The sequence below is a fragment of the Peromyscus californicus genome, unplaced genomic scaffold, assembly GCF_007827085.1.
Source record: "Peromyscus californicus insignis strain IS unplaced genomic scaffold, ASM782708v3 Scaffold_14__1_contigs__length_90479793_seg_2, whole genome shotgun sequence".
Classification (NCBI taxonomy): Eukaryota; Metazoa; Chordata; class Mammalia; order Rodentia; family Cricetidae; genus Peromyscus; species Peromyscus californicus.
The window spans coordinates 12,767,998-12,793,346 of NW_026294436.1; the positions used below are offsets into that span (position 1 = coordinate 12,767,998).

Here is a 25,349-nt window from a genome sequence, read left to right on the forward strand (position 1 = left end):
AAAGATTCAAATGGTGAGAGGATGGTTTGAGACTCTGGGAAAACAGTGATGAAAATCCAGAATCCAACCTAAATTTCCCTTCTCAGAGTTAAAGGAATCAGGGATCCCTGATGGCGGGAATCAGGGATCCCTGATGGCAAATGGCACAGGGATGACTGTTCTCTTTGTGGTGATGTGATTCACTATGGGGACATCCAGCAGGCTTTTGGACAAATGGCCTCCCATGTTCTTCAATTAAGCCTACCACACAGACTTAGAAAGCTCCAAGGAATGAAAGCACGCTTCTTTCTACTCTGGGGATAAATCTGTTTCCACGCAATGGAGGATGGCTAGTCACTGGTGGCCTAGCTCTAATTCGAAAAGGTAGCACACGCTGCAGTGACCTCTGACCTTTACTGTGGCAGTGTTCACGAGGATGGTGTGGGGGGACGGCTGATACCAATATAGCTGCTTCCAATAACCTAGATACAGAACATGGCTGGCTGGTCCTCCCTCCTCCCGGGTAATAAAGCATTTTAAGCTATCTCCTGGCCTCTGGAAAAGGGGGTAGAGGAAACAAGATTAAGAAGCCATCAACTGGCCCCGGGGCCATGGCTCAGCCAATAAAGTGCCTGCCACACAGGCAGGAGGGTTCCCAGAAGCCATGGAAATAGCCACATGCAGTGGCATACACTCCCCCAAAGCGGGGAGTCAGAGACAGGGGAGGATCCCTGGGGTTTGCTGGTCAGCCAACATAACCAAACTGGTGAGCCCCAGGCCAGTGAGAGACCTGGCCTCAAGATAAGGGAGGTGTACAGTGAAGCTGTCCTCTTGGTAAATGCGCACATACAATAACACCCCCCCCACACACCAAACAAACAAACAAACAAACACGCACCAAAGAACCCATACATCAATCACTTTGGCCGGGTGGAAGAGCTCCAGGGATACAACGCCTCCTGCCCTGAGCCTAAATCCTGAATCCCCAGTCTGGAGACTCAGGCAGCAAGGGGTGGGGTGGGCTTCAGTCTGTTCACACCACTTAAACAGAGGGCATGCGCCTTTCTAGGCCGGCCATCGGTTCTGACTCTCAGATCTCTCATCTCTTCCTTTCCATGGAGCAGGAATCTGGATACAGAATAAATTTTAGTTTTTATTGTCCTGAATGTGTTAACAGTGGAGGGTGAAGTTATTTGCTATACTAGCTTATCGATGACATGATAAATATAAATAGTTGAAATAGTTGTATTCTAGTAGTCAAATATGTATATAATACAATATATAATATAGCATAGCATAATATATACATATTTGTAAGTATATAATTTATTATTATTTAACCTACTGAGTTGAATTAGCACTGCCTATATTCATGTGAGTATGACGTCATTCACTGGGGCATGGACCTATTGGTGCCCACACTGCCAAAGGAAACTAACTCTCCTTCCCCCAGAAGCTGTCATCTGCCAATAGCGCCTCAGCTGGGGATGGGACCTTGGGAGCCTCTTAGAGTTATTAACCGGCTTGATCTTGTGCTGGTAACCATAGCAACTACGAGTTCATGACTGCTATAGTCATATCATGTCCTGTGGACAGCTTGTCACAGCACTCCTCCCCATTCTCAGGCTCTGAATCATTTCTGTCCTCTTCTGAGATGTTTCCTGATCCTGGAGTAGGGGGCAGGTTGACACAGATGTCCCTTGAGCACTTTTCGCACGTACACACACGCACACACAGAGTTCTTTCCATTATAGTAACTTTGGAATACATGTAAAGTTAGCCTTATAATTCACTTTGGGAATTGTTCTTTTGAACTTATTTTCAGACCCAATCTCATAATTTTACTCATTACTTTAAGTTCACAGTTTGTTTTTGACCCTAAAATAGTATGACTGCTTAGCTACACCAGATTTGTTCTTGAATGACATTGTTAGACCAAACCACATTCATTTCCAGTGAGTGAAGAGTGCTCCCTTTAAGGAATACAGACATTAAACTGAACAAGTTGGATTTTTTGTCTCCATCATTTGAAATAGCTAGATACTAAACCCTCAAGTTTTATTATTTATTCATTCATTCATTCATTTAAACACTGACTGAGCCTTTATTCTGTGTAAATATTGTGACAGGTTTTAGAGACAACAAGGTAAACAAAACAAGGGGGACTAGACTATGTGATTAAGACCCTATACCTATATTTATCCTATAGACTAGGCTATGTGATTAAGACCCTATACCTATATTTATCCTATAGACTAGGCTATGTGATTAAGACCCTATACCTATATTTATGTATTTTAAAAAATTCATTATGTTTGAGTCCCCTAATAATATTTTGAGCTCAGGATCTTGTCTTCAGCACACTAACACCAACAATACAGTCAACTTCTCCACAGTCTCAATTAAAAACGCGCTGTTCTCCATCGAGCATGCGCTTGTTTTCTTGCTTAGGCTCCCTGGTCATTCTGTCCTATAATCCTTAGATCAGATCATACTTCCACTGATTCTGTCCCATGGTTCCTTATACCTTCCTGGTTATGATGCCTACCTCCATTCTTACTCAGATTATTCTTCCAGATTCATCACTATAATCTCTTTTTTTGTTGAGACAGGATCTCATGTAGTCCAAGTTGGCCACAGACTAGCTATGTAGCCAAGGATGACCTTGAACTTCTGATCTCCCTCCTCCACCTCTGAGTGCTAGGATTATAGGCATGTATTGCCATGTCCAGTTTGTGTAGTCATGGGTGTAGAACCCAGGACTTTGTGTGCGCTAGGCAAGCACTTTACCAACTGAGCCACAGCCTCAGTCTATCATTTTCTTTTAAATGTTCTCCACTTCACAGCTGCTTTTTTGGTTGTACCACTTAACAGAAACATGTTAAGGCCAACAACACCCTCCCTCTTTTCCTTTGGGTTCGGAACTGGAATGTGGTAAACACACAGCCATGCTTATAATCCCCTTCTCATTCACAAGATCCTGTGAGAGTTGTCTAGCCCCTTCTACGTGCCCTCTCTTCAAAACTGCAACACCTGCTTACCCATGGTTACTCTTAGTTGAGGACTATTCTTTATATTTCCCTCGGAAAACAAGAAGTCAAGAGAGTTGAACAAAGTCCCATCTATATGTAAAAGCACCTTCCCATAACTTCTCCCATCCCCCAGTCACTGTAGATGAATGTCATATTCCTAAGGATAGACTGCTTATAGCTCCACATTTCCCTTTTTCTCTTGGATTTTTGCCATCAGCATTTAATGTGTGGTGATTCTCTCTATCCTTAACAAAGCTCTCTCAAGTGACCCCATTTGTCTATACCATTTTAGAGTAAAAGGAAGGTCCTTGAAAGATTTACACACTTACTTCCTCAAATCCTTCTCCGTCTCCTCTCTTGAGGCCTCTCCAATCTGATGTCAATCTGCATTAGTGGAAGGACATGCCCATCTTTCTACAGAGGAGACTCCTGCCATGATCTCTAATGACCTCTATATTATTCCAAAGGTTAATTCTCAGTTCTTATGCAATGTATCATTTGACAGATTTTATCTTTTTCTCCAATTTGAGAATTCTTTAATAATCGTGATCCACACTTAAAAGTTTAGTCAAGTTTGAATTATAACTTGCTATGCAAATTCCCAGTGGTATGGAATTCTGAAATGAGAAATGTTCACGTTGACATGGGAAATGCTAGGAGAAAGCAAAACCAATGACGAAACTAAAAGGACCAAGGAGTTTGGCCTTAACGCAGACAAGGCTGGGGCTTGAGAGATAGCTCAGAGGGTTAAGAGTGCTTATTCCTCTTATATCCAGGTTTGGTTCCCAACACCCACATTAGGAGGTTCACAATTGCCTGTAACCCCAGTTTTGAGGGATCCTTGTTTCCTTCACCATTTCCTTGCTTGGAACCTAGGCTGTTTAAGCTGAGGAAGGGAGTTGAGCACCAACGTTCAATACTTGCTGCTTCCTGACGGCAAAGTGAGCAGCTGCCTCAAGCTCCTGTAGCCTCAAGCTCCTGCAGCCTCAAGCTCCTGCAGCCTCAAGCTCCTGTAGCCTCAAGCTCCTGCAGCCTCAAGCTCCTGCAGCCTCAAGCTCCTGCAGCCTCAAGCTCCTGCAGCCTCAAGCTCCTGCTGCCTCAAGCTCCTGCAGCCTCAAGCTCCTGCAACCTCAAGCTCCTGCTGCCTCAAGATCCTGCAGCCTCAAGATCCTGCTGCTATGCTTTACCCACTATGATGGACTGAGCTTCAAACTGTGAGCCATAATTAACCCCTCTCTCCTTCAATTGCTTTTGGTACAGTATTTATCACAGCACCAGGAAAAGTACTAAGACAATGCCCTATGCCCCTCACCATTGAGCTCTGGGCTTCTGTGCCACTTCCTTGTATATTTTGTCTACATTGGCTGGCTCCCCAGATGGCATGACTGTGCGATCTGCTCTGTGTTTTGGTCGGGCCTGTTTCCATCTGATTTGCCTTTTGGTTCTGGCTACATTTATCCAACTGTTTACTGGGGATTGAGTGGACACTGAAAAATAAATTAGCAAAGGGAGAGAGTGCAAGTCTCTTGAGTGAGGAGAAGGAAGTAACATAAAACCAAAGCCACTGGGGAAGAAGACAAGAAAAGGGAGAATTAAATGAGAGGCACTGCATTGCTTTGGAATGGTGCCTTAATAGTGGCTCTGGTCTCAGAAGCATATGAAGCCTACTAGCATACATGGCTCTTGAACTCTAGGTCCTGTAGGTTTTGGACACAGACCTGCACCAGTGAGCCCCAAGTTCTGAGGCCTTTGGCCTCAGTCTCACAATCATACCATAGATTTTCCTGGTTCTGAGATCTTTATACTTGGGCAAGCTATGAGAATGGCTTCCCCAGTCCTAGTCTATACACAGGTGGCTAATCATTAGACTTCTCTGCTTCAATAACCATGTGAACCAATTCCTCCAACCATCCCATTTCTACCACCCTTTCATTCATGCATGTATCTATTCATCTACCCTATACATCCATCTACTTCATTATTCCACTAATCCCACTCCATCCACTAATGCCATCCATCCCATCTTCCACTCATCTATCCATTTATACATGCATACGCCCATGCATCCCATCCTATCTCATCCATTCTCCCATCCATCCTGAAATAGTACTGTCTCTCTGGGTAATGTCAATTACAGAACCTTGTAATTAGTAGGAATGTGGCACTTAACAGAGTTGAAGAGTACACTCTTGATTCTAAGAAGGTAAGACAAGAACAGAAATCAGAAGCAGTACAAACTTTTATAATTAATGCCTAAGAAATGTGACATTTAGAAATTTTTTGGAATCTTAGAAATCTCAATTCAAGCTACTTTAACCCCTACTTCAAAGCTGAGGCCTGAGAAGCCAATGCCTTGGACATGCAAGGCAAGTGTTGTACCACTGAGTGACATACCAAACCCCATGATACTCTTTACTGGTCAGATTTTCTTGGCATCAATATATAATACAATATAATGTAATATGATGTGATATCATATGATATAATATAATATAGGGATTTTGCAAACTTGGCTTTCAGATTCTCACAAATGGGCTGATCGTGATCTAGCGTCCATGCCGCATTATCAATGAACTAAGCACTATACTATCATATTATGCTGTTATTTTCTTAACATAATGAATAACTGTGGAACCAGCACTGAGTCCAAGGGCTAAGATATTTGAATTGCTTATGTTTATCTCACTGTTCTTCTCATCTCTAGTCATGCATCTTCATTACCAAAGTTGCCCGCAGACAAACTCCGATGCTCTCATTTACTTCCTTTCCAGCCTTTTTATTGTTGAATAATATTTTGCTAGGTGAATGCATCACAGTTTTTTTTTTCATGACCCTATCAGTGAACATTCTAGAGGTTTCTGGATGTTTTTATTTGTAAAATGATATAGTTCAGCTTTGCTGGTATCTACAGGTTAATTCATCCCAAGGGCACATTTCCAAGAGTAGAGTCAATGCATAAAGAAATACAGGTGATCATCTGTACGAGACAAGGTCAAAGTCTTTCCCAAGGTGCTTTGACAATTTATACTTATGAAAGAAACACAAAAGATACTCTCTGATTTACGTTCTCACCAGCACAAGATATTAGAAGACTGTTAATTTTTTGTCAAATGGTTATAAACAGTGTAAGAATGCTGTCCTTATAAATCTTTCCTGAGTACTAATGTATGTGACATTTCTTCAACTACCTGTGTTCATTTTCCAGTCTTTCACATGCTTTCTCATGTCTAGTTCTTCTTTACAAACAGTAACAGCCAAATGGCTCAGTGGGTAAGGGGCTTTCTGCCAAACTCTGTGACAAGCTGAATTAGACCCCTGGAACCCACATGGTAAGAGCCGAGAATTAGCTTCTCTGACCTTCATGTGTTCTGTGTGGGTTTGCATACACACACACACACACACACACACACACACACACACACATACACAATGTTAAAAAATGTTAAAAACAGTAAATTTTTGTTTCTTTCTTAATGTACACATTGTTATATAATCTTATATTACATTAATTATATTACATTATTATACTATACTTTATTCAAATATATATGGTGTTTAATCCTTATTGCCTGTATATAATGCCAACCTCTTGTTCATATTTGGACTTCTAATTTCATGCAAACATTCTTAATTTTCAGGGGATTTTAATGCTTTTTGTGCATTTGGCTTAAGAAAGTTCCGAGTTCCTAAAGTCATGACCACCTGTACCTCTAGCTCCAGGAAATGCAATACCCTCCTCTAGACTGCTCAGGCACTGAACTCCAGAGTACAAACCCACAGGAGACATATGCATATACACATAATTAAAAGACAATAAAAGTAAAAATCTTAAAAGAGAGAAATGGTATGAACAAAGAATACATAAAACTACAGATCCCATAGGGACTCCATAACTCACAGCAACACTGTATTAACTTATGGATACAGGTTGGTTCAGTTCCTAACACGCATAAATGTCTTCTATTTTATTACACTGTTAATAACAACAATCATACCATCATCCCAACAGATGAGTATATACTTTTTGACAAAATTCAACATGAACACATGATTCAAAAAGCTTCTTTGTTAATGGCTATTAAAAGACAATTCCTGGGCCTGGGGAGACAGCTCAAGTTTAGTTCCCAAACCCATGTGCAGCTGGACGCCATGGGGTGTGGTCTGTAATTCCAGCACCCCTACTATGGGGAGGGAGGTGGAGACTGGAGAAGCCACAGAAGCTCAAAGGCCAGCCAGTCTGCTCGACGCAGCATCAAACAAGAAAAGAAGGACTTCCAAAGGAAGTGGAGAGCAAGGACCAACACACAAGATTGTCCCCTGACCCCAACATGATTGCTATGGCATGTGTGTCAGCATATGCGTGCGCGCATGCGCGTGCGCACACGCGCGCACGCACACACACACACACACACACACACACACACACAGAGAGACAGAGAGACAGAGAGACACAGATAGAGACACAGAGAGACACAGAGAGACACAGAGACACAGAGAGAACATGAAATGAATGTTCCTTGATTGGAGTTGTAGTTCATTGCTTGTGTATGAGTTCCTGGGTTCAATTGCAGCACCACAAAGTAGGAAGAAAAGAAAAGAAGACCCCTAACCTGATGATTAAAATCCAGAACAAGAAGTTACAACTGAGAGCATGATTCTAAGTAGAGAAACATGGGAAATGTCTGATTGAAAACCAGCAACAAGGCAGACTGCCTGTGAGCAGCACTTCAGGTCACCGCCAACAGGAAAAGCTTTCTTTGGGAAGTCTGGGTTCCTGTTCCTCTCACAGGACCCTTCTTTTCAACAGTGACTCCTCAGACCCAAGGTATATGCCTTGGAGAGGCAGAGCACTCCTCTCCACCCCAAAAATCATGATGAAATTTCTTTTTATAAAACTCAGAGCTAGGCAGTGTGTCACATCTCCGAAGCTGACTTAGAGAGTGCAGAAAAAGGAAAACCATAATTTGACACAGTCGTCTGTATTACCCAGGCTAAATAGCATCCTGCTTTGGGACCAAGGAAATGAACTCATTTTGATTTTTCTTCTTCAACAGATGCAGAAGTTAAGGTGTTTTAGCCCATAATTTCCCTCTTCCTTCTGATCTAACTGATATTATACTGAATAACATTTGCAATTTGAATGTATTATGTGAGTGAACTCTGCACTCCAAGGGGAACTAAAGAGACATTTTATGGTACTGAAACGACAATTTCTTTAGATGATCTCCCCCCATACACTTTTGAGAAGTTAGTAAAAGTAGTTGTTCAGTTATGCCTTGCTCTGAGCATGCCATAGTGTTGAATGGAGGAAGCTATTCATTTCCACCTTTTACTGATGCCTTTGGTTCCCTGTGTACTGGGCTCATTTCTAGGCATCACCACACAGCATCTGACAAAAAAAAAAAAAAAAGACCTTCCTCATGCTTCATGAATGGTAGAGGCATGGCGGGGAAGTTCTCAGTCAACATCAGGGTGCACCATGAGGTCCCACCTAGGTGAACCTTCCCTCCAAATCTCCTGGTACTGTCTTTTAGGTACGAGAAAAACGTTTATATTGATTTCCTTTCAGATCTTGGCTACTGTATCCTACCAGAACTATACTTCATGGAGCCTTTCTTAGCAAATCCATTTATAATGATAACAGGAGGCAGTGTTGCAAGCATACCTTTAGGAAATACATGTTACACACCACAGAGACACTTGCACACCCACTGTTCATCATTGCATGGTTTGCAATAGTCAGGAATGGGAATCAGCTTAGACATCCATCAACAGATGAGTAGACAAGAGACATGCGGTATATGTACACAACAGAATTTTATGTAGGTGTAGAGATAAATGAAATCATGACATTTCCAGGGGAATGGATGTAACTGGGAAATAATTAAGTTAAATGAAATAGGTCAGACTTAGAAAGACACATACTGCATGTATGTACTCACAGGTACAGCCTAAGTTTAAATTTTATATGTGTGTGTACATGCATGCATACATTTATATGTGTGTTTTTATAGTTCATAAGACTAGAAAGCAGACAGGAGAGAGAGGAAAGGGATCTTTAGGGAGATGTGGGGATAGAGCCGGAAGCAGAACACAGGTAGTAGCAAAGCGGAATTGGAGAGGAAAGGGGACAAGCTGGAAGAGGGAGAAGGCACGGGGAGAATGGTGAAGCAGGGGAATGACTGAGAACAAAGGATAATGACACCTGTGTACGAAGACTTCAAGAAGACTTTCTATGCTAACCTAAAAAATTAGTTTAAAGAAGGCATGTTGCATACAGTGTCTTGTTATGACTGGCATTTTCTGTCTTTGTTATTTGAATGGTGAGAATCTGAGGAACAGGTGGCTCACGAATATCACTCACTGGCACTAATTCAAGTTGACACCAAAACCTCCAGATATATTTCAAGACTATTTGTTTAATTCTTCATTAATTAATTAATTCATTCATTCATTCACCATGTCAGTAATTACTAAGTTACATATCAAAGAGAATGTAGGACTTCTTGTTTTCTCGAGTACTTGCTGAATGTAGTTCTTATCCATAATCCATAAATATTTCTATATTATGGAAATTCCATATAAATCCATTTCCCCTAGCTCTGAGTTGGAGGCAGGTCTGACTTTCTTTACTCATCATTGGGTATAGCACTATAAAGCTAATTAGAAAGCACAAATTTTAATTAGAATTCCTTCCAATGGAGTATACTGACCTGTAAAATGTCATGGCCCACAGTTACCTGTCAATAGGTAAAGTGAAGCTGAGGATGAAAAAGTAAAGAAGTGGGATTAATTGATCCATCCATCCATCCATCCATCCATCCATCCACCCACCCACCTATACATGCATGGAAGCCTGGATCCCTCTATCCATCCAATAAATACCCATCAAATACAAGGAATTACGAGACTATGACACCCAACAGAAGGCTCTGTCCTCATGGACACATGTTCCAATGAGAAGAAGGCAGGACTTTTAAGTTCTCTTCCAACACAAAAGTTCTACGTCACCAAGTAGGGAGAATTAGAAACACAGAATTGAGTTTTCAATGCATTAAGCAATAGCTGCCGGAAAGACTCAAATTTCAGGACGACTTCTGGGATTAGTGAGTACAAATCCGGGCCTGCACACATCTGTGTTCTTGGCTGCTTCTCTGCTCAACAGTTGACACACTGACCTACACAGCTTACAGCGTGGGTGTGCTGCTGTAGCATAAGTCACGCTCATAAAACCACTTCTGTTCTTCTAACTGTCTGTACATGCCATTGCTCTCTTCCAACCACGCTTTTATCCCCCAATTCACTCACCTCAACGAGAAATTACATTTTCCCATCTACTCAAACCTAATTCTTCAAGATTCACCTAAGAAATTACCTCCAGGAAGAAACCCTGATTACTTAATTCCTTTTTCTTAAGGATCAGTGGTCACAGACAATCCTCCACACAGCCTTTTAGCCAATATTCCATAAACATTTGTCCTGTACTTGGAATCTAATATGAAATATCATCCTTCCTGGGACAACCAGAATGGTCAGAGGAAGATAACAGCCACATCACCATCAGCAGAAAACTTAAATGTTATGGGATTCCGGAGGAGGGGCCTCAGCCTGTGTCTATGTTCTGACCTTTTGCAATGATCATCTCCAAGTACTTACTTGACATAGGACAATAAAATCTTGTCATGGACTATCATGAAGTTATATGACAAGATGATAAGGCATGGATAGAAAGGAGTCTGTATATTTTGGGGCCCTTATATGCTGCTGGTAGCTCTTTAAATTTCCTGTGTCTTCTCTATAACTCGCCTGTAAGCTCTGTGGGCAGGCCTACATTACGTGCTGTCTCCTTCCTGCTCCCAAAAGCACCAAAGCTTCATGTCTGTGAGGCTTAATCTTGACTGTCAACCAGAAGGGATAAAGTCTGTCTATGAAAACAAATGTCTGAGGATGTCTGTGAGGGAGATCAGGCTAATGGAGGTTGGAAGGCCTGCCCTAAATCTGAGCGGCACCATTCCATGGGCTGGTGAGCTGGAATAAACAAAAAGGAGAAAGTGAGCTGGGTCCCAGTATTCATTACTCTCTGCTTCCTGACTGTGGAGGCCATGGGACCAGCTGCCTCCTGCTCTTTCAGCCACGCCCTCCTCATGATGGACTGTGTCCCTGTGGAACTGTGAGTTCAAAAACAACAAACAGACAAACCAATCCTTCCTTCCTTAAGCTGCCTTCGTCAGGTCACTGTAACCAGAAGAGTGATGATTCATGGGGAGTCTCCAAGGTCGTCCCCAAGCACACACAGAATCATGGCAGGCAGAGGGTTCACTTAAATCCTCCTCCTACACATGCTGCCTTTTCTTGTGTGTCTTCAAGTCAGCAATGAAAGTCCCCCACAGGCAATTGCACAGGGACAAAAGGACAGCGCAGCCATGCATCCTCAAGATGCCGGTGCAAACTAAAGGCCTCCTTTTCCTGCTTGTGTGCCTAAGAAGCATTTGTAATTAACCGCACCTGATGGTGAGTGACGGATGTAGCAAACTCCAGACAGGGGTGAGAGCTTCCGGCCAGCCAGTTAATCACAGCAATGAAGAAATGGAGACAAATTCATCTTATCCGGTTAGCAATGGCCTCTTTCACACTCGGCAATAAAAGCAACTGATTGCTCTGCCCTTTATCTTTTTAATATGAAAATGATTTAAGACACCCGCAAAGCTAGCTGCTGGGGACGCAGCCCAGTGGTAGAGCACTTGCCCAGCAAGCACGAGGCCTTGTGTTTCTTCTACAGTTATCACACATACACAGACAACACACCCACAGCATACATAAGACATGCGATAGACACATTGTAGACAACACATGGCATGTACACAGCAGGCATACAACAGACATACACAACATAGATACCACAGAAACAACAGAAATAACAGACATATATGTAACATGCACACAACACACACATAACATTCACACAACACATACTAGAGATATATAATATACACAGAACATATACAACAAATACATGTAATAGAAACACAACAGATATATAACAACACAACATTTGCAACAGACACACAAAAAACTCAAAACACTCATACAACAATCACAGCTCTTACTCAACATACAGCATACACATAATATACATGCATACACAGGAAAAAATACTTCGCATTCATATATAAAGATAAAACCCAAAGTACAAAGACACTGGGAGAATTATGAAGCTTGATACATTAACCTGGGAACAGGCGAGATTTCGGTCAGAGATAACTGATGTTTGAACATTATAAAAATGAAACATGCACAAACGTGAACTCCACATGAGGATGTCACAGGCAAGTGGAAATCCCAGTATGACAGAAGAAGAAGGAAAACCCCTCCCTGACTCTGAAGAGTATATGGAAACTGTAATGACAAAGACTAACAAGGCAAGTGAAAACTCTGTGAACGTCATCAGCAGGTTCACAGACACAGGCATCCAGGCCACCTGTGAGCACCTGGGAGGGGGTTCCAGAGATGACGACATCATGAGGACTCTGAGCCAGTAACAGCTTTACTCCACTGATTGACTCAGTGGAACAGAGTACCAGGAATTGGGAGAACTGGGCAAGATGGAACCAGATTGGAGGTAGTTGGTCAGGGGGCAGAGGGGAATGTCTACTGGCAATATCTTGTTAGGGTTCTGCTCTCCTTCCTGCCTATCATGATATGAGCTGCTCTATCTACATGACCCTCACCTCCTTCACGGACTCAAACCTCTGAAACTATGAGCAAATTAAATACTTTCTTCCTTAAGGTTTTCACATTGGCTACTTTTATCACAGGTGCACAAAAGCTACTCCACAATCACCAAGTTCTTAATGGTCCTGGATGACCTGTGTTGTGCATTCGTGTGTGTGTGTGTGTGTGTGTGTGTGTGTGTGTGTGTGTGTGTGTGTGTGTGACAGCACCCATCTGGAAGTAAAAGTGCAGCCTGAGGCATTGGGCCTCATCACCCACCCTGTAGGAGCAGAGTCTCTTGTATTTTTGCCACTGTGTATGCCAGGCTAGCTGGCCCATGAGTTTCTGGAAATTTTCCCATGTGTCTCCCATCTGTGGGAGCACTGGAAATATGGATGCATGCTACTGCATCCAACTTTATGTCATTTTTTTAGGGGATCCAAACTCGGGTCCTCATGCACACATGGCAAGTGCTTTATCCGCTGAGCCGTCTCCCTGGTCCTCTCAGGTCCTTTTATGTCTTGTGAACACTTCCTGGGACACTGGGAGAAATAATCGATGTGAGCATACCTTTTGGTCTTCCACAAAGACACAACCGATCCTATAGTCGTGTCTTCTGGAGAATCCTATTCACACTCGGGAATATATTTAGAGGAACCTCGTGAGAGGGGTCTTAGGGCTTCTTTGTCGTGATAAACACCATGACCAAAAGCAACTTGTGGAGGAAAGGGTTTATTTCAGCTTACAGTTCCACACCACAGTCCATCATAGAAGGAAGTCAGTGAGGCAGGAACTGAAGCAGAAGCCACAGAGGAGTGCTGCTCATGGGCTTGCTCTTCACGGCTTGGTCAACCTGCTTTCTTATAGAATCCAAGACCAACAGGCCAGAGGTGGCAGTGCCCACAGTGAGCTGGGCCCTCTCGCATCAATCACCAATCAAGAAAATATAGTACAGGCTTGCCCACAGGCCACTCTAGTGGGAGGGTTTTCCCAACTGAGGTTCCCTCTTCCAAAATGACTCTAGCTTGGGTCAAGCTGACATAAACTAGCCAGCACAGGAGGAATACCACAGAATGCAAAGAGTCAAAGCCATGCATCGCAGCATGAGAAGGACTGAATAAACCAAGACAAAGGAGGGGTGCAAGGAAAAGTCAAGTAGGAGAGAAGAAACACTTCAAATGATGCCTCTGAGGTGGGGGCTTCTGAAACAGTGCAAGGCAGTGGGGAATTTGGGAGTCAATCCCCCACCTCCTTTCTGTGTGCACACAGTCCAGAGCCAGCTCAGCCCATGGGAAGGAAGTCTTCCTCTCTAATTAAATCCCTCAGAGAGTGAGTTGATTTAGCCCTTTATCATAAAAACCCCTGCTCTAATTAAACAAGAACTCCCCTCTCCCTGATTTAGCCTCACAGTATTTCCAACCCCTATACAGGGGTGTCTGCACGCAGTGCTGCTGAGTGATGGTTTGGGATATTACTACTCATTGCCAGAGTAAATACGAAGGAAGGAGAATGCTGCTGGCCTTGTTTCAGGAACGTTTAAATCAGTTCTTTCTTCCTCAGAATGAATTTGAACAACAGATATTTCCCCTAATGAAACTGTAGAGCCCTGGCTAATTTACGAGGTGGCTTACCTTTCTGGGGCTTCAGCTTTATATTATTCAGCTTACACATTATTTTAAAGTCCCTGTGCTCTGTGCTCTTATTTGAACATTCTAAACTTTAAATTATTCCATATTTTTCCTTCCGTCCTTTTTTTTCCCCACTGCTAGGGATTGAACTCGGGGCCTTGTGCATACTAGGCAAGCGTTCTGTTACTGAGCTATATCTCAGCCCTTTTTAATTTGAGGTAAAATCTCATTAGGTAGTCCATGCTCGGCTTGAACCTCAGCCTTCCAAGCAGTGGTGATTACAAGTGTGCACCACCCAATCCAGCTTCTCTTGTTTTTTTGCTAAAGAATAATTCTCACCCTGTGAGCACTCTGTGGGGTGAAATTCTACAGTCTACTGTCATATTTGAAATGTGCCTTGGCGAGGTGGCAAGATGGGTGTTATGTAGCAGAGGGAAGGCATGCTCAGAGAGGCCAGCATCTTCCTACCAAGATCATGAAGCCAACAGCTGGAACAGCCAAGGCTAGAGACCAGGTGTCCCTTCCAGACCTGGGCATCTCTGGCACACAGCCAGATGGCTTTGGGGCTATGGATTTTAGAGTTCTAGAAAGAATCCCATTGTGTGAGGCTTTGAATAACGGTTGATAATTTTCTTGGTAAGACTTCTGGTTGCTGGTTAGGAAGGAACCAGCCCTCTCCCCCAAGATAATCTGCTTTGGTGTATAGTAAGTATTTATTTCTAGGTTTGGGCCTAAAGCAGGGCAGACAGGCTGAGCGAATGTTTGAAGTAGTTTCTTCCTAGATTCTTAAAGTCTCAGAGTAAGGTACACAGGACAATAGGAACATATCTGCCTTGGTCTGTGATGGCTATTACTGATTGACAGGATCTAGAATCATCTATGAGATAAACCTCTGGGGAGTTTCTAAATTAGATTAATGGAGGTGGGGGAAAATCCACCTTGAATGTGGACGGCACCATCCCATGGGCTGGGGTCCTGGACTGAACAAAAAGGAGAAAATGAGCTGACGCGGGCATTCATCTCCCTCTCTTTCCTGCCTGTGGATGCCAGGTGAGCAGCCGCCTCACACTATTGCCGTCACGCCTCCTCCGCCATGATGGTCTACATCCCTTGGAACTATATGCCAAAATAAAGCCTCCATTCTTTAAGTTCCTTCGTCAGGAATTTTGTTACGGCCATGAGACAAGTAACTAACACACCTCCCTTCCAGCACCTCAGAGGCTTAATGTGGCTTTTCTCCTCTTGCACACTATAATAATTCTAGAAAGATCTTTCTTCATTCTTTACTCTAATTGCTCCACTTCTTCAAGGAAGTGTCTTGTATAGATCTACCTGAGGGTTTCATTAGATTGTTATTAATCTTTCTTGTCTTAACCATTCAGTAGGAATACATCTGGCAAGGGACTCTCTCCAAATGTCACTATGTACTTTTTAAGTCAAATATGAAATTCTGTGTTCCCAAAGGAACCTTAAACACCTGTTGACAATGGTTCTTTCTTTCACTCCTTTTCCCATCTAATTGCAATTTACCTGCCTCACTCGAGCACAATGAGGATTAAGCATCCTGGAGTCACTTTCAAGTCTGTGAAGGATTTCTGCCTCCTCGGGGCGCATGTTCCCTAAGAGAGACAGAACTGCAACACTAATGAGAGACTGTGTGTGCCGCAGCCTCTGACAGTCTGTGCTCAGCCTCCTCCTAACTCCTGACAAAGGCGCCAGAAACTGGTCAGTAGCCACGTCTGCAAGGTCCAGGAGGCCAAGGGGATGGCTTAGGAGGCAAAGCACTTGCCTAAAAAGTATGAGGACTTCAGGCCAGATACAAAGAATCCTAGTAAAAGCCAGATGTGACAGAGCACATCTGTAAACCCAGTAGTCTTACAACAAGATGGGAGGCAGAGACATGGGAACTCTTAAAAGAACACAGGCCAGCTAGCCTGGTGTACACATCCGAGGACAAGAAACGGTGTCTCAAACAAGGTAGGAGGTGAGGACTGACACTCCTATGACCTCCTCCACAAGCACACCATGGCATGCATGCAGAGGAACATGTACACACATATTACACACACACACACACACACACACACACACATACACTCAACTTAAATTTTAAAAATCCCTTTTGAAGGACACACATCATAATGGCTGGATTTGCAGCTGGAACTGGCCTTAGTGCCCCTGCTGGGCAAGGAGAATGTGGCTGCTGTTATAGTCTGACTCAAACATTTGACAGGTTCTCTGACCCGGTGAACATTTCCTGTGCCCAAAGGTTAATCCACTCTAGGCTGTTGCTTGTCACTCCTGACATCTGCCCATTTACTTTTTGCTGTTGGGAGCCATCCTATGCATTACAGCCTTGTAGCAGATCCAGACAAGAGCTCCTGGCCCCTTGGAGCAGTGACAACCCAAATATCTCCAGAAATTGCTAACTGTTTCCCACATATGGCACAACTCAGTGGCTTGATGATTGGGTATGAACTCTCAATATATTATGTGGGGTAGGGAGCTCTGCATAAGAAAAGTCATCCTTGGTCACATGGACAGGATTGCATAAATATTGGGGTTCCGAGGAGCGACACCTATAGCTCTTATCATGCCACACTTCACGCTTTTCCTCTTACAGGAAGCAGGCGGGGAGCATGTACTGTGTATAAACAAAGCCACAGCCTATCTTACGTCCTTTTTTCTGTTTTTAGTTTCAGCTTCATGGTCTGGTTTTCTTTCAGCCCTGGTGGCCAAGGAGTCACAGCACCAAGTAAAACCTTCGGACCCCACCCCCAACCCCACCAAACACCTAATTCCTACCAATCAAGGACTGAAAAGCTTTTCTAAAAAAATATTTTGAGTCACAATAAAAACTCAAGGGGCAAAACACTGAGGATGCTATGGTAATGACAGGGGGTCAAGAATGTCCATCAAAGAGGACAAACTCTGGAGGGTTTGCATCTCTTCCCTCCAAATGTCTCATTAGGGTTTCCAGGCTTGGCCTCCATCTCTTTCATCTCCTGCAGTCCAATTTAATTGAGTGATGTCCTCGCCACGGCATGTTGCTCTTTGGACAGGAGGGTAAACTCATTCTGTCCATCACTGCATTTGCTTTCTTAAGGGCCTTACGATGTGCATGCTGCTCAAGTAATTAAATGCAGGTCATGTCCCAGCTTCCCCTCTCCAGCCTGTCTGAGGGCACAGTGGGTTCTTTCTGATAGCTAGTTCCTGACCACATGATTTTGGGAAGCTGGCTGGATTGCTTTTGTTTGTTTCATTATTGCATGTGACACCTCAGGCCACCGGAAGCCTCCAACCTCAGAGAGCCACAGATTCAAAGTGAACAACTGGAAGGCATTTGGTTTTCTGAAGGTCCCTAAGTGGAGATGCAGAGAAACTGGAGAGGCTGGTCCTGCTGAGGGGACTGCTGGTTGCAGTCAGTCAGTACTTTACATGTGTCAGCCTCCTTTCATGCTAGGTGACAAAATCCTGCATGTCGGCACTCCTGCCCTTCCACTCTGGGCTGGAGTGGACTTGTCAAAAACACAGCAAAATGGGCACGGGGGATGGTGATTGATAAAGAGCTTGCCCTGTAAGCGTGAAGATTCGAGTTCAATCCTCAGAGTCCGCAGTTAAGATAGAGGTGTGAGTGTGGAAGTGTGTGCTGGAGAGAGGGTTCAGAACATGTTTGGCTCTTCCACAGGACCCAAGTTTCATTCCCAGCACCCACATCTGGGGGCTTACAACTATCTGTAACTCCAGTTCCAGGAGTATCCAATGTGTCTAGCCTCTGGAAGCACTTGCACTAACATGTACATACCCCCACAGAGAAATACACAAATACACATAGTTTAAAAAATACAATTTAAAAAACGTCAGTGTGCTGGTGCATGCTTGTAATCTTAGCACATGGAGGGAGATAGTGAGCTCCAGGGATCTTTCAGTCTTCACCTTCACAGGACCTGAGTTCAATGTCCTGAACTAAGGTAGCTCTAGTGTCCATTTCAAACAACAGAATCTGTCTGGGGAAATCTGGAGTGACTATAATGAGTTTGGATTTTAGTTTAACCCAAATGCTGATTCTGCACATTACACAGATTCGTCATCTTTAAGTGATGCCCCAGATGAGCACTTTAAAATAGATGCAACTTTGTGTGAATTCTCTATAATACAGCAAAATCTGATAGCTCTATTAATAGGCAGCCTTTGGCCTTGGGAAGGCGTGATGGCAGGTTTTTTAAAATTCATCATCTCTGCATAATTAGTTGTGAATCTCTAAATATTCAAGCTGAAGAATGAACTGGGAACCAGGGCCCTCATCGCTCAGTGTCCCTTTCAGTATTGTCCTACAGTCATCATTTCCTTGTGTTTTTCTAATTACTGCAAAACCAATTGTTTTTAACTCAGCTGCCCCAGCTCTGTGTAATTTGTTGGCTGTAATTACCTTGAAGTGCAGAAAACGCACTTCTTATTCAGCAAACTGGAGCTTGACGAGGTGAGCATCGTCAGGTGGCCACGAGAACCTAGTACCAAAGCTTTGCTTATTTCCCTTAACCACTGCATTTTGTGTACATGGGTTGTGAGAAACAGGGAGTCCTCTTCAACGGACCCCATATTGTAGTGATCTATAGACTCCAGTAGGGTTTGATTTGAAGATTTGTATGTGCATGTGGATGCTTGTTCATGGGTAGGGTGCTTTTGCATGTACGTACATGTGCACAAGAGCATGTAAGCCAGAGGTCAACCTGGAGCTGTCCACCCTGTCTTTAGAGATGGGGTTTCTTATTGGCTTGGAATGCACTGAAAGCTGGGCTGTCCAGTCAGTAATCCTGAGGGATCAGCCTGTCTTTGCCTCTCCAGCTCTGGACTACTAAACTGTCAGGTTTTTGTTTGCTTGTTTAAACAAGGGTTCTGGGTATTGAACTTGGGTCCTCATACTTGCATGGCAAGCACTTTACCGACTGAATCATTTCCCCAGCCCACAGGGCATCCAGTGTAATACAGGCAAATGAAAAACAAATGAAAAAACAAACAGTAGTGTGGGAAAGAGCAAAAAGCCAGTGTATACTTTAGGTCCTTGTTAGAGAAGGACTGGATCAGATATTTTTCCCAAAATGATACTTTAAAAATTTAATGTATGCATACAAATACTAATTTTTAATTAACACTTATTCATGGATGTTGTAGAATATTATTCTAAGGTGTGCTATTTTGTTTATGTTGCATTTGTTTAACTCTGTGAAGCTGTGACACTTTGCCTGTCTAGATATGATGAAGAGATGATGGTCTGATAAAGAGCTGAAAGGCCAGCAGCGAGGAGGGAAAGAGAAATAGATGGGGCTGGCAGGCAGAGAGCATAAATAGGAGGAGAAAAAAGAGGAGAGGAAGGAGCAAGAGAGAGAAGAAGGAGGACACAAGGGACCAGCCACTCAGCCACACAACCAGCAATGGAGTAAGAAAGAAAGATATACAGAAATAGAAAAAGGTGAAAGCCCAGAGGCAAAAGATAGATGGGATAATTGTTAAGAAAAGCTGGCAAGAAACAAGCCGAGCTAAGGCTGGGCATTGATAATTAAGAATAAGCCTCCATGTGTGATTAATTTGGAGCTGGATGGTGGGCCCCCCAAAGAGTAAAAAACAACCAACAACACATGGGGGTGAGAGAGATATCTTAGTGGTTAAGAGCATTTGCTACTTTTACAGAGAATCTGGGCTTGGTACTTAATACCTGCAACTCAAGTTACAATGGATCTGATGTGCTCTTCTGGCCTCTGTGGGTAACTGCATGCATGTGGTGTACATGCAGGCAAGATACTTATACACATAAAATTAGTCAGTCACCATAAAAGAAGGGGCAAATCACTGTAATTGTAAGAGGCAGAGGTTGGAGGGATTTGGAGCAAAAACAATGGCTTTTGGGCACAAAGTTGCAGTGGTACCTCCAGAAGATCAAGCCAGTCAACATGCCAGCATGGAGTGGAAGAGGGTTTGGGAACTCTCCACCCCTAACTGTGGAGCTATGGACAGTTGATGGCTTCTGGAGAAGAGAGTTGCTTTCTTTAAGGGTGTAGTTCCTGGTCATTTTCAAGAGTATATGGGTGGTAGTCATTGGAGAAATGGGTTAGTTTTTAAAAAGACAGCAGGAAATTGGGTGTGTGTGTAAAGAGGTGTGCTGGATCTGGGAGGAGTCTGGGATAAATATGATCAAAATACATTGTAAAAATTCTCAAGGGATTAGTAAAAATATGTTTTAATCTTAAAATTATATTCTTAGGGCCGGGCGGTGGTGGCGCACGCCTTTAATCCCAGCACTCGGGAGGCAGAGCCAGGCGGATCTCTGTGAGTTCGAGGCCAGCCTGGGCTACCAAGTGAGTTCCAGGACAGGCGCGAAGCTACACAGAGAAACCCTGTCTCGAAAAACCAAAAAAAAAAAGAAAAAAGAAAAAAAATTATATTCTTAGACAATTTCACACATGTACACAACATAGTGAACATCTTCACATCCACTCTCTCCCATGTCCCTACCACCCTGTCTACCGCTAACTCCTCCCCTCAAATCTCTCTCTTATGTACAAGTCTATTCATTTTGTTCTGTGACCCACTGACCAGGGGGTCCATCTGAGTGACTACAGTCGGGAGCTAAAAGTATTATTTTACCAGAATTAACTGAGAATGTCATTACAAAGTGTATCTTAAAATCAGTATTAATCAACATCAATGAACATGGTTCATGAGCCAGACATTTATTTACTCAATAAGCAGATTTTTATAGCATATCAGATCTTGCACGAGGTCTTTCTCTGAGACATGACACTATCCTTTTCCGGAAGGGGCACAGACTCCCAAACCCTTGGAGATTCCCGTAAGTGAATCCAGCTCGGTGAACCTTGAACAGTCAGTGTCAAGTTAGGGGTGCTTGATTTCTTCATCTATAAAATCAAGACAAAACATCTCTTTCATAAAGTTCTCATGAGGAACAAGTGAGAAAAACTGAAAAAGAAGCCACTGGCCTTTCAGAGTCCACTTGCCAGTACCATCAGGAATGCCAGAGTCTGTGGACTGGGATGCAAAGGATTCCATTGCATGCTGTACTAACAGAGTGAAGGAATTCAAGGAGGAATAAACAGTATCTTCCATAGAAATGGAACAGGGAGGACATACTTAGTCCGTGAGCCTCGGGTGAGCCAATTTTTATGCAAATGTAAGTATCCTTGCTAGAGTGTCCTGCTACCATTCCCAGAGGGAAACCAAGGGTTCAAAAAAAAAAAAAGTCACATTTCTTGGGCAAAGCCCCAGGGCAAAGGGGGAACTGGACCTGGCTTTGCCAGTTTGTTTGGTTTTTCCAAAGCACCGAAAAGTGGAACTACAGCATGATCCAGCTACGCCACTTCTGAGTGTTTACCTGAAGGTCTCTACATCAGCATGGCACAGGGGTACACAGGCATCAGTGTTTATCAATATGACTCACTATAGCTAAGTTGTGGAATCAATCTAGGTGTCCAACAAAAGAGGAATGTGGTCTACACACACGATGGAAATTTTCTTAGCCATAAAAAAGGACGTTATGACATTTGTAAGGAAATGAATGCATCATGAGATAATCACACCAGGTAAATGAAGCTCTCCTTAGAAAGACAAATATCATGTATTTTCTCTTAGTTTTAGTTCTCAGGTTTTATATAGAAATATAAAATCATGGATGTATATATGATGTGAAAGTGTCTAGGGAACACAAGGCACTAATCAGAGGAGGGAAGGATAAGTAAGGAAGTATGGGGGGCATATGCTCAGCATAAAATGTATACCTGTGTGTGTGTGTGTGTGTGTGTGTGTGTGTGTGTGTGTGTGTGTGTGTGTATGTTTGAGCCATGCTGTGAAGTACCACCCCTAGTGAGGCAGCTGTAGCTGTTACATCTGCCTATGACCTTGAGGTACCTGTCTCTGGGGCATGGCTGCCGGGGACCCTTATTAAGACCTGGGATGCACGTATGCGGTTCTCTCTTGGCTACCTCATGGTTTGGATGCTGAGATCTTGGACCAAACAGATCAGCGTGGGACATAGCTCAGCTTTCCCAGACCCTGTGATAAATCTCCCATGGTTGTGAGTTAACCCCCAAATAAATTCCCTTGATTATTAAGCTGACTCTGTGGATTACTAGCGATTTAATCCCAATATATATGCATGAAAACTTAAAATGAAAGTAAAAATTCACTTCATTGTGGTATGATCGCCATACAACAAGGTGTATATATTTAATATGTGCAGAATGATGAATTTAGAGGTCAGGTCTCCTGGGAGACTGGATTTTGTGAGTCATGAAGATGCACTGGAAAGCTTTAAGCCAAGGGATCATATCATGGCATACTGCATTTGGGGGAGAGTACATTGGTGGCAATGTAGATAATGAACTGACTGGGCCCAGGGCAGGTAGAGGGGGAGACAATGGGGCCATATAACCCAGCTGAGGACTCAGGCTGTGCCAGGGGCAGAGGAGGCAGATCTAAGACATGTGCGGGATGTACGCTAGCAGGACTTTGGAATAGCCAAAATGGGGTGAGACCATGAAGAGCCAAGGATACTGTGGGAATTTCTAAAGTGATGGTGCATGGCATTCGTTGGAGATGAAAAGCCTGGGAGGCAGGGCAGCTCTCTATAGAGAACAAGGGAGATTCAGCTTGAATTTATTTATTTATTCATTTAATTTTTTTTCTTTCTTTCTTTCTTTTTTTTTTTTTTGCCTAATCTGGCAGGGCTGGTGCTATGACTTAGATATGGATTGTCTCTCAAATGCCCATGTGGTAATGGCCTGGTAACCGATTGGATGCTGTTGGGAGCTGGTGGAAACATTCAAGAGGTGGTGTCTAGGGTGGTTTAAAGTCATTAGAGGCATGCCTTGAAGAATCAGGATCGAGGGAACCATCTCCTTCCCTTCCTTTCAGACGAGGTGAGCACTCCTGCCCTATCCCAGGATTCCTGCCAGGATGCACTTTTCCATAGTCAACACCAAGAGAGGCAGTTTATCAAGGACTGGACCTTTCTTCTTTGGAAGTTGATGATCATAACGACTTTGGTCTTGGAGTTAAATGTTTAGCCCTAATGTATTAGTGCTCTACTACTGAGTTACGTCTTAGCCTGGGACTCCAGTTTTGAGACAGGGCCTTAACTATGTTGCTTGGTCTGTGCCCTTATTCTTGGTTCCCTCAGCCCCGACCTCTGGAGTAGCTGGGATTATAGGTGTGAGCCACCCTGCCTGGCTGTCTGGCTGGCTCTGTGTCATTTGGTTGCAGTAACAGAGAGCTGACTGGCAGAAGAGCTGATGATGGTGAGGGGTGGCCATGTGGAAGAGGCAGGAGTTCACCTGCAGCATATTCTGCTTCCTTTGATTAGCATGTACTACTTAACAAAACGGGTTTTATCATGGCCTTTTCATACATGTATATAATGTACTTTGACCATATTCAACCCCATTACCCTCTATTGCCCCCTCTCGCTCCTGCTGATCCCTTTCCTCTTCCCAACAAGTCCCCTCTCTACTAGCATCTCCCCCCACATCTGTTGATTTTAACTAGGGTTTCTTGCATGTGTCTGAGTCAGGGGTTACTTAGAGATGCAGGGCTGAGGGGATGCTTGCAGGAACGCGGATGAGGGGTTATCTGCAGGAGTGTTAGTGGTGGGTTATTTACTGGAATGAGCATCTTACTTACCATTGGTTAGCCCACGAAAGAAAATGTTTGTCCTTTCTCCAACAACCATTACCTTCCTACAGACTGTCAGACGGGGGTGGGGCCCTGTGACCTACCTCCCTTCCTCCACAATGGACCACTGATATGCCCAATCCTTTGCTGTGAGTTATCACAGCTATTGGTGGTTCAAGAGCATATTATTTGCTTTTTAAGCAACCCAGATACAGAGGTTCCAGCAGAGTTAAGACTCCCTTCCTCTGGTCTTTGCATCCAGAGGCAGGGCTCTCCTGTTGTCCCTCTCCATTCCTTCCCTCGGCTTGCATGGAGCCGCTCTGGACTGCCCTCTTCCCTACCTCCTCTGCGCCTGCAGTCCTCAGTGCCTGAGGCCCTGTCTGCACACATGGGGAAAGAATATTTTCTCTTCTCAGCTGGCAAAGTAGAGTGGGTAGCTCCGTGGAAACAAAGCTACAAAATGACTCTCTGCTCCCTCACCCACTGGGCCACCTACTCAGTCTCTGGAATCCTGCATCTGTGGGCAGACTCTGCTAACAAGTGGACTCTTAACATTTCTCCGTCAAGCAAAAGAAACCAACTTTGGAAGAAAAGATGCGTGTTTACCTTGGTGCCTTATGAGCAGGGAGGCAGGTATGTTTTGTCGCATTTGACATAATACAAGGAAGCGAGCTGGCAGGCTGGGCATGCGGCTCAGCTGGTTGCTTGTACCACTATGAACAGCATGCTTGTGAAGTTCAACCTCCCTGGCTAGCTTTCTTTTTGAAGGAGGATTGGCAATAGAAAAAAAATCCTTCTCTCTCAGTACTTAAAAAATATGTATATTCCTAAACACAAAAATATAACCTGCTCAGTCTGTATAATGTTACTTATAAGTATGTATTTTGAAATATTTATGTGTACACACACACACACACACACACACACACACACACACACACACACACACACAAACACACCATATATTTAACAGCAGTTAAAGAAAAAGAAGCCATGCTTTGAAAGAGCAAGGGAAGGTACATGGAAAGGTTTTGGAGGGAAGAAAGAGAGGGAGGAAATGATGAAGTATAATCTCCAAAAAATATTTAGAAGCATGTATATTCAGGGCTGGCGATGTAGCTCAGCTGGTAGAGTGCTTGATTAGCGTGCCCAGAGCCCTGGCTTCCATCCCTGTTCCACATGAACCAGGTATGGTGGTGCACGCCTGGAATCCCAGCCCTCAGGAGGTGGAGGCAGTAAGAGAAAGAGCTAAGGGTCATCCTCAACTACAGAATGAACTCAAGACTGGTCTGGGCTACATGAGATCTGTCAGTAAGCA

General features: G+C 43.6%; 1 protein-coding gene across 8 annotated transcripts in view; it reads right to left on the reverse strand.

Annotated features, from left to right (window-relative positions):
• The window catches only part of Nckap5 (NCK associated protein 5), a 926,583-nt gene that overhangs the window by 35,533 nt on the left and 865,701 nt on the right, over positions 1–25,349 (reverse strand). For 2 of the 8 annotated variants that reach the window (XM_052736791.1, XM_052736789.1), the window contains exon 17: positions 9,725–9,772. The exons of the other annotated variants lie outside the window; for them this stretch is intronic. In XM_052736791.1, the coding sequence (XP_052592751.1) occupies positions 9,755–9,772 (18 nt within the window). In that variant the 3' untranslated portion in view covers positions 9,725–9,754. The remainder of the gene's footprint in view (positions 1–9,724; positions 9,773–25,349) is intronic. 8 annotated transcript variants of the gene reach the window in all.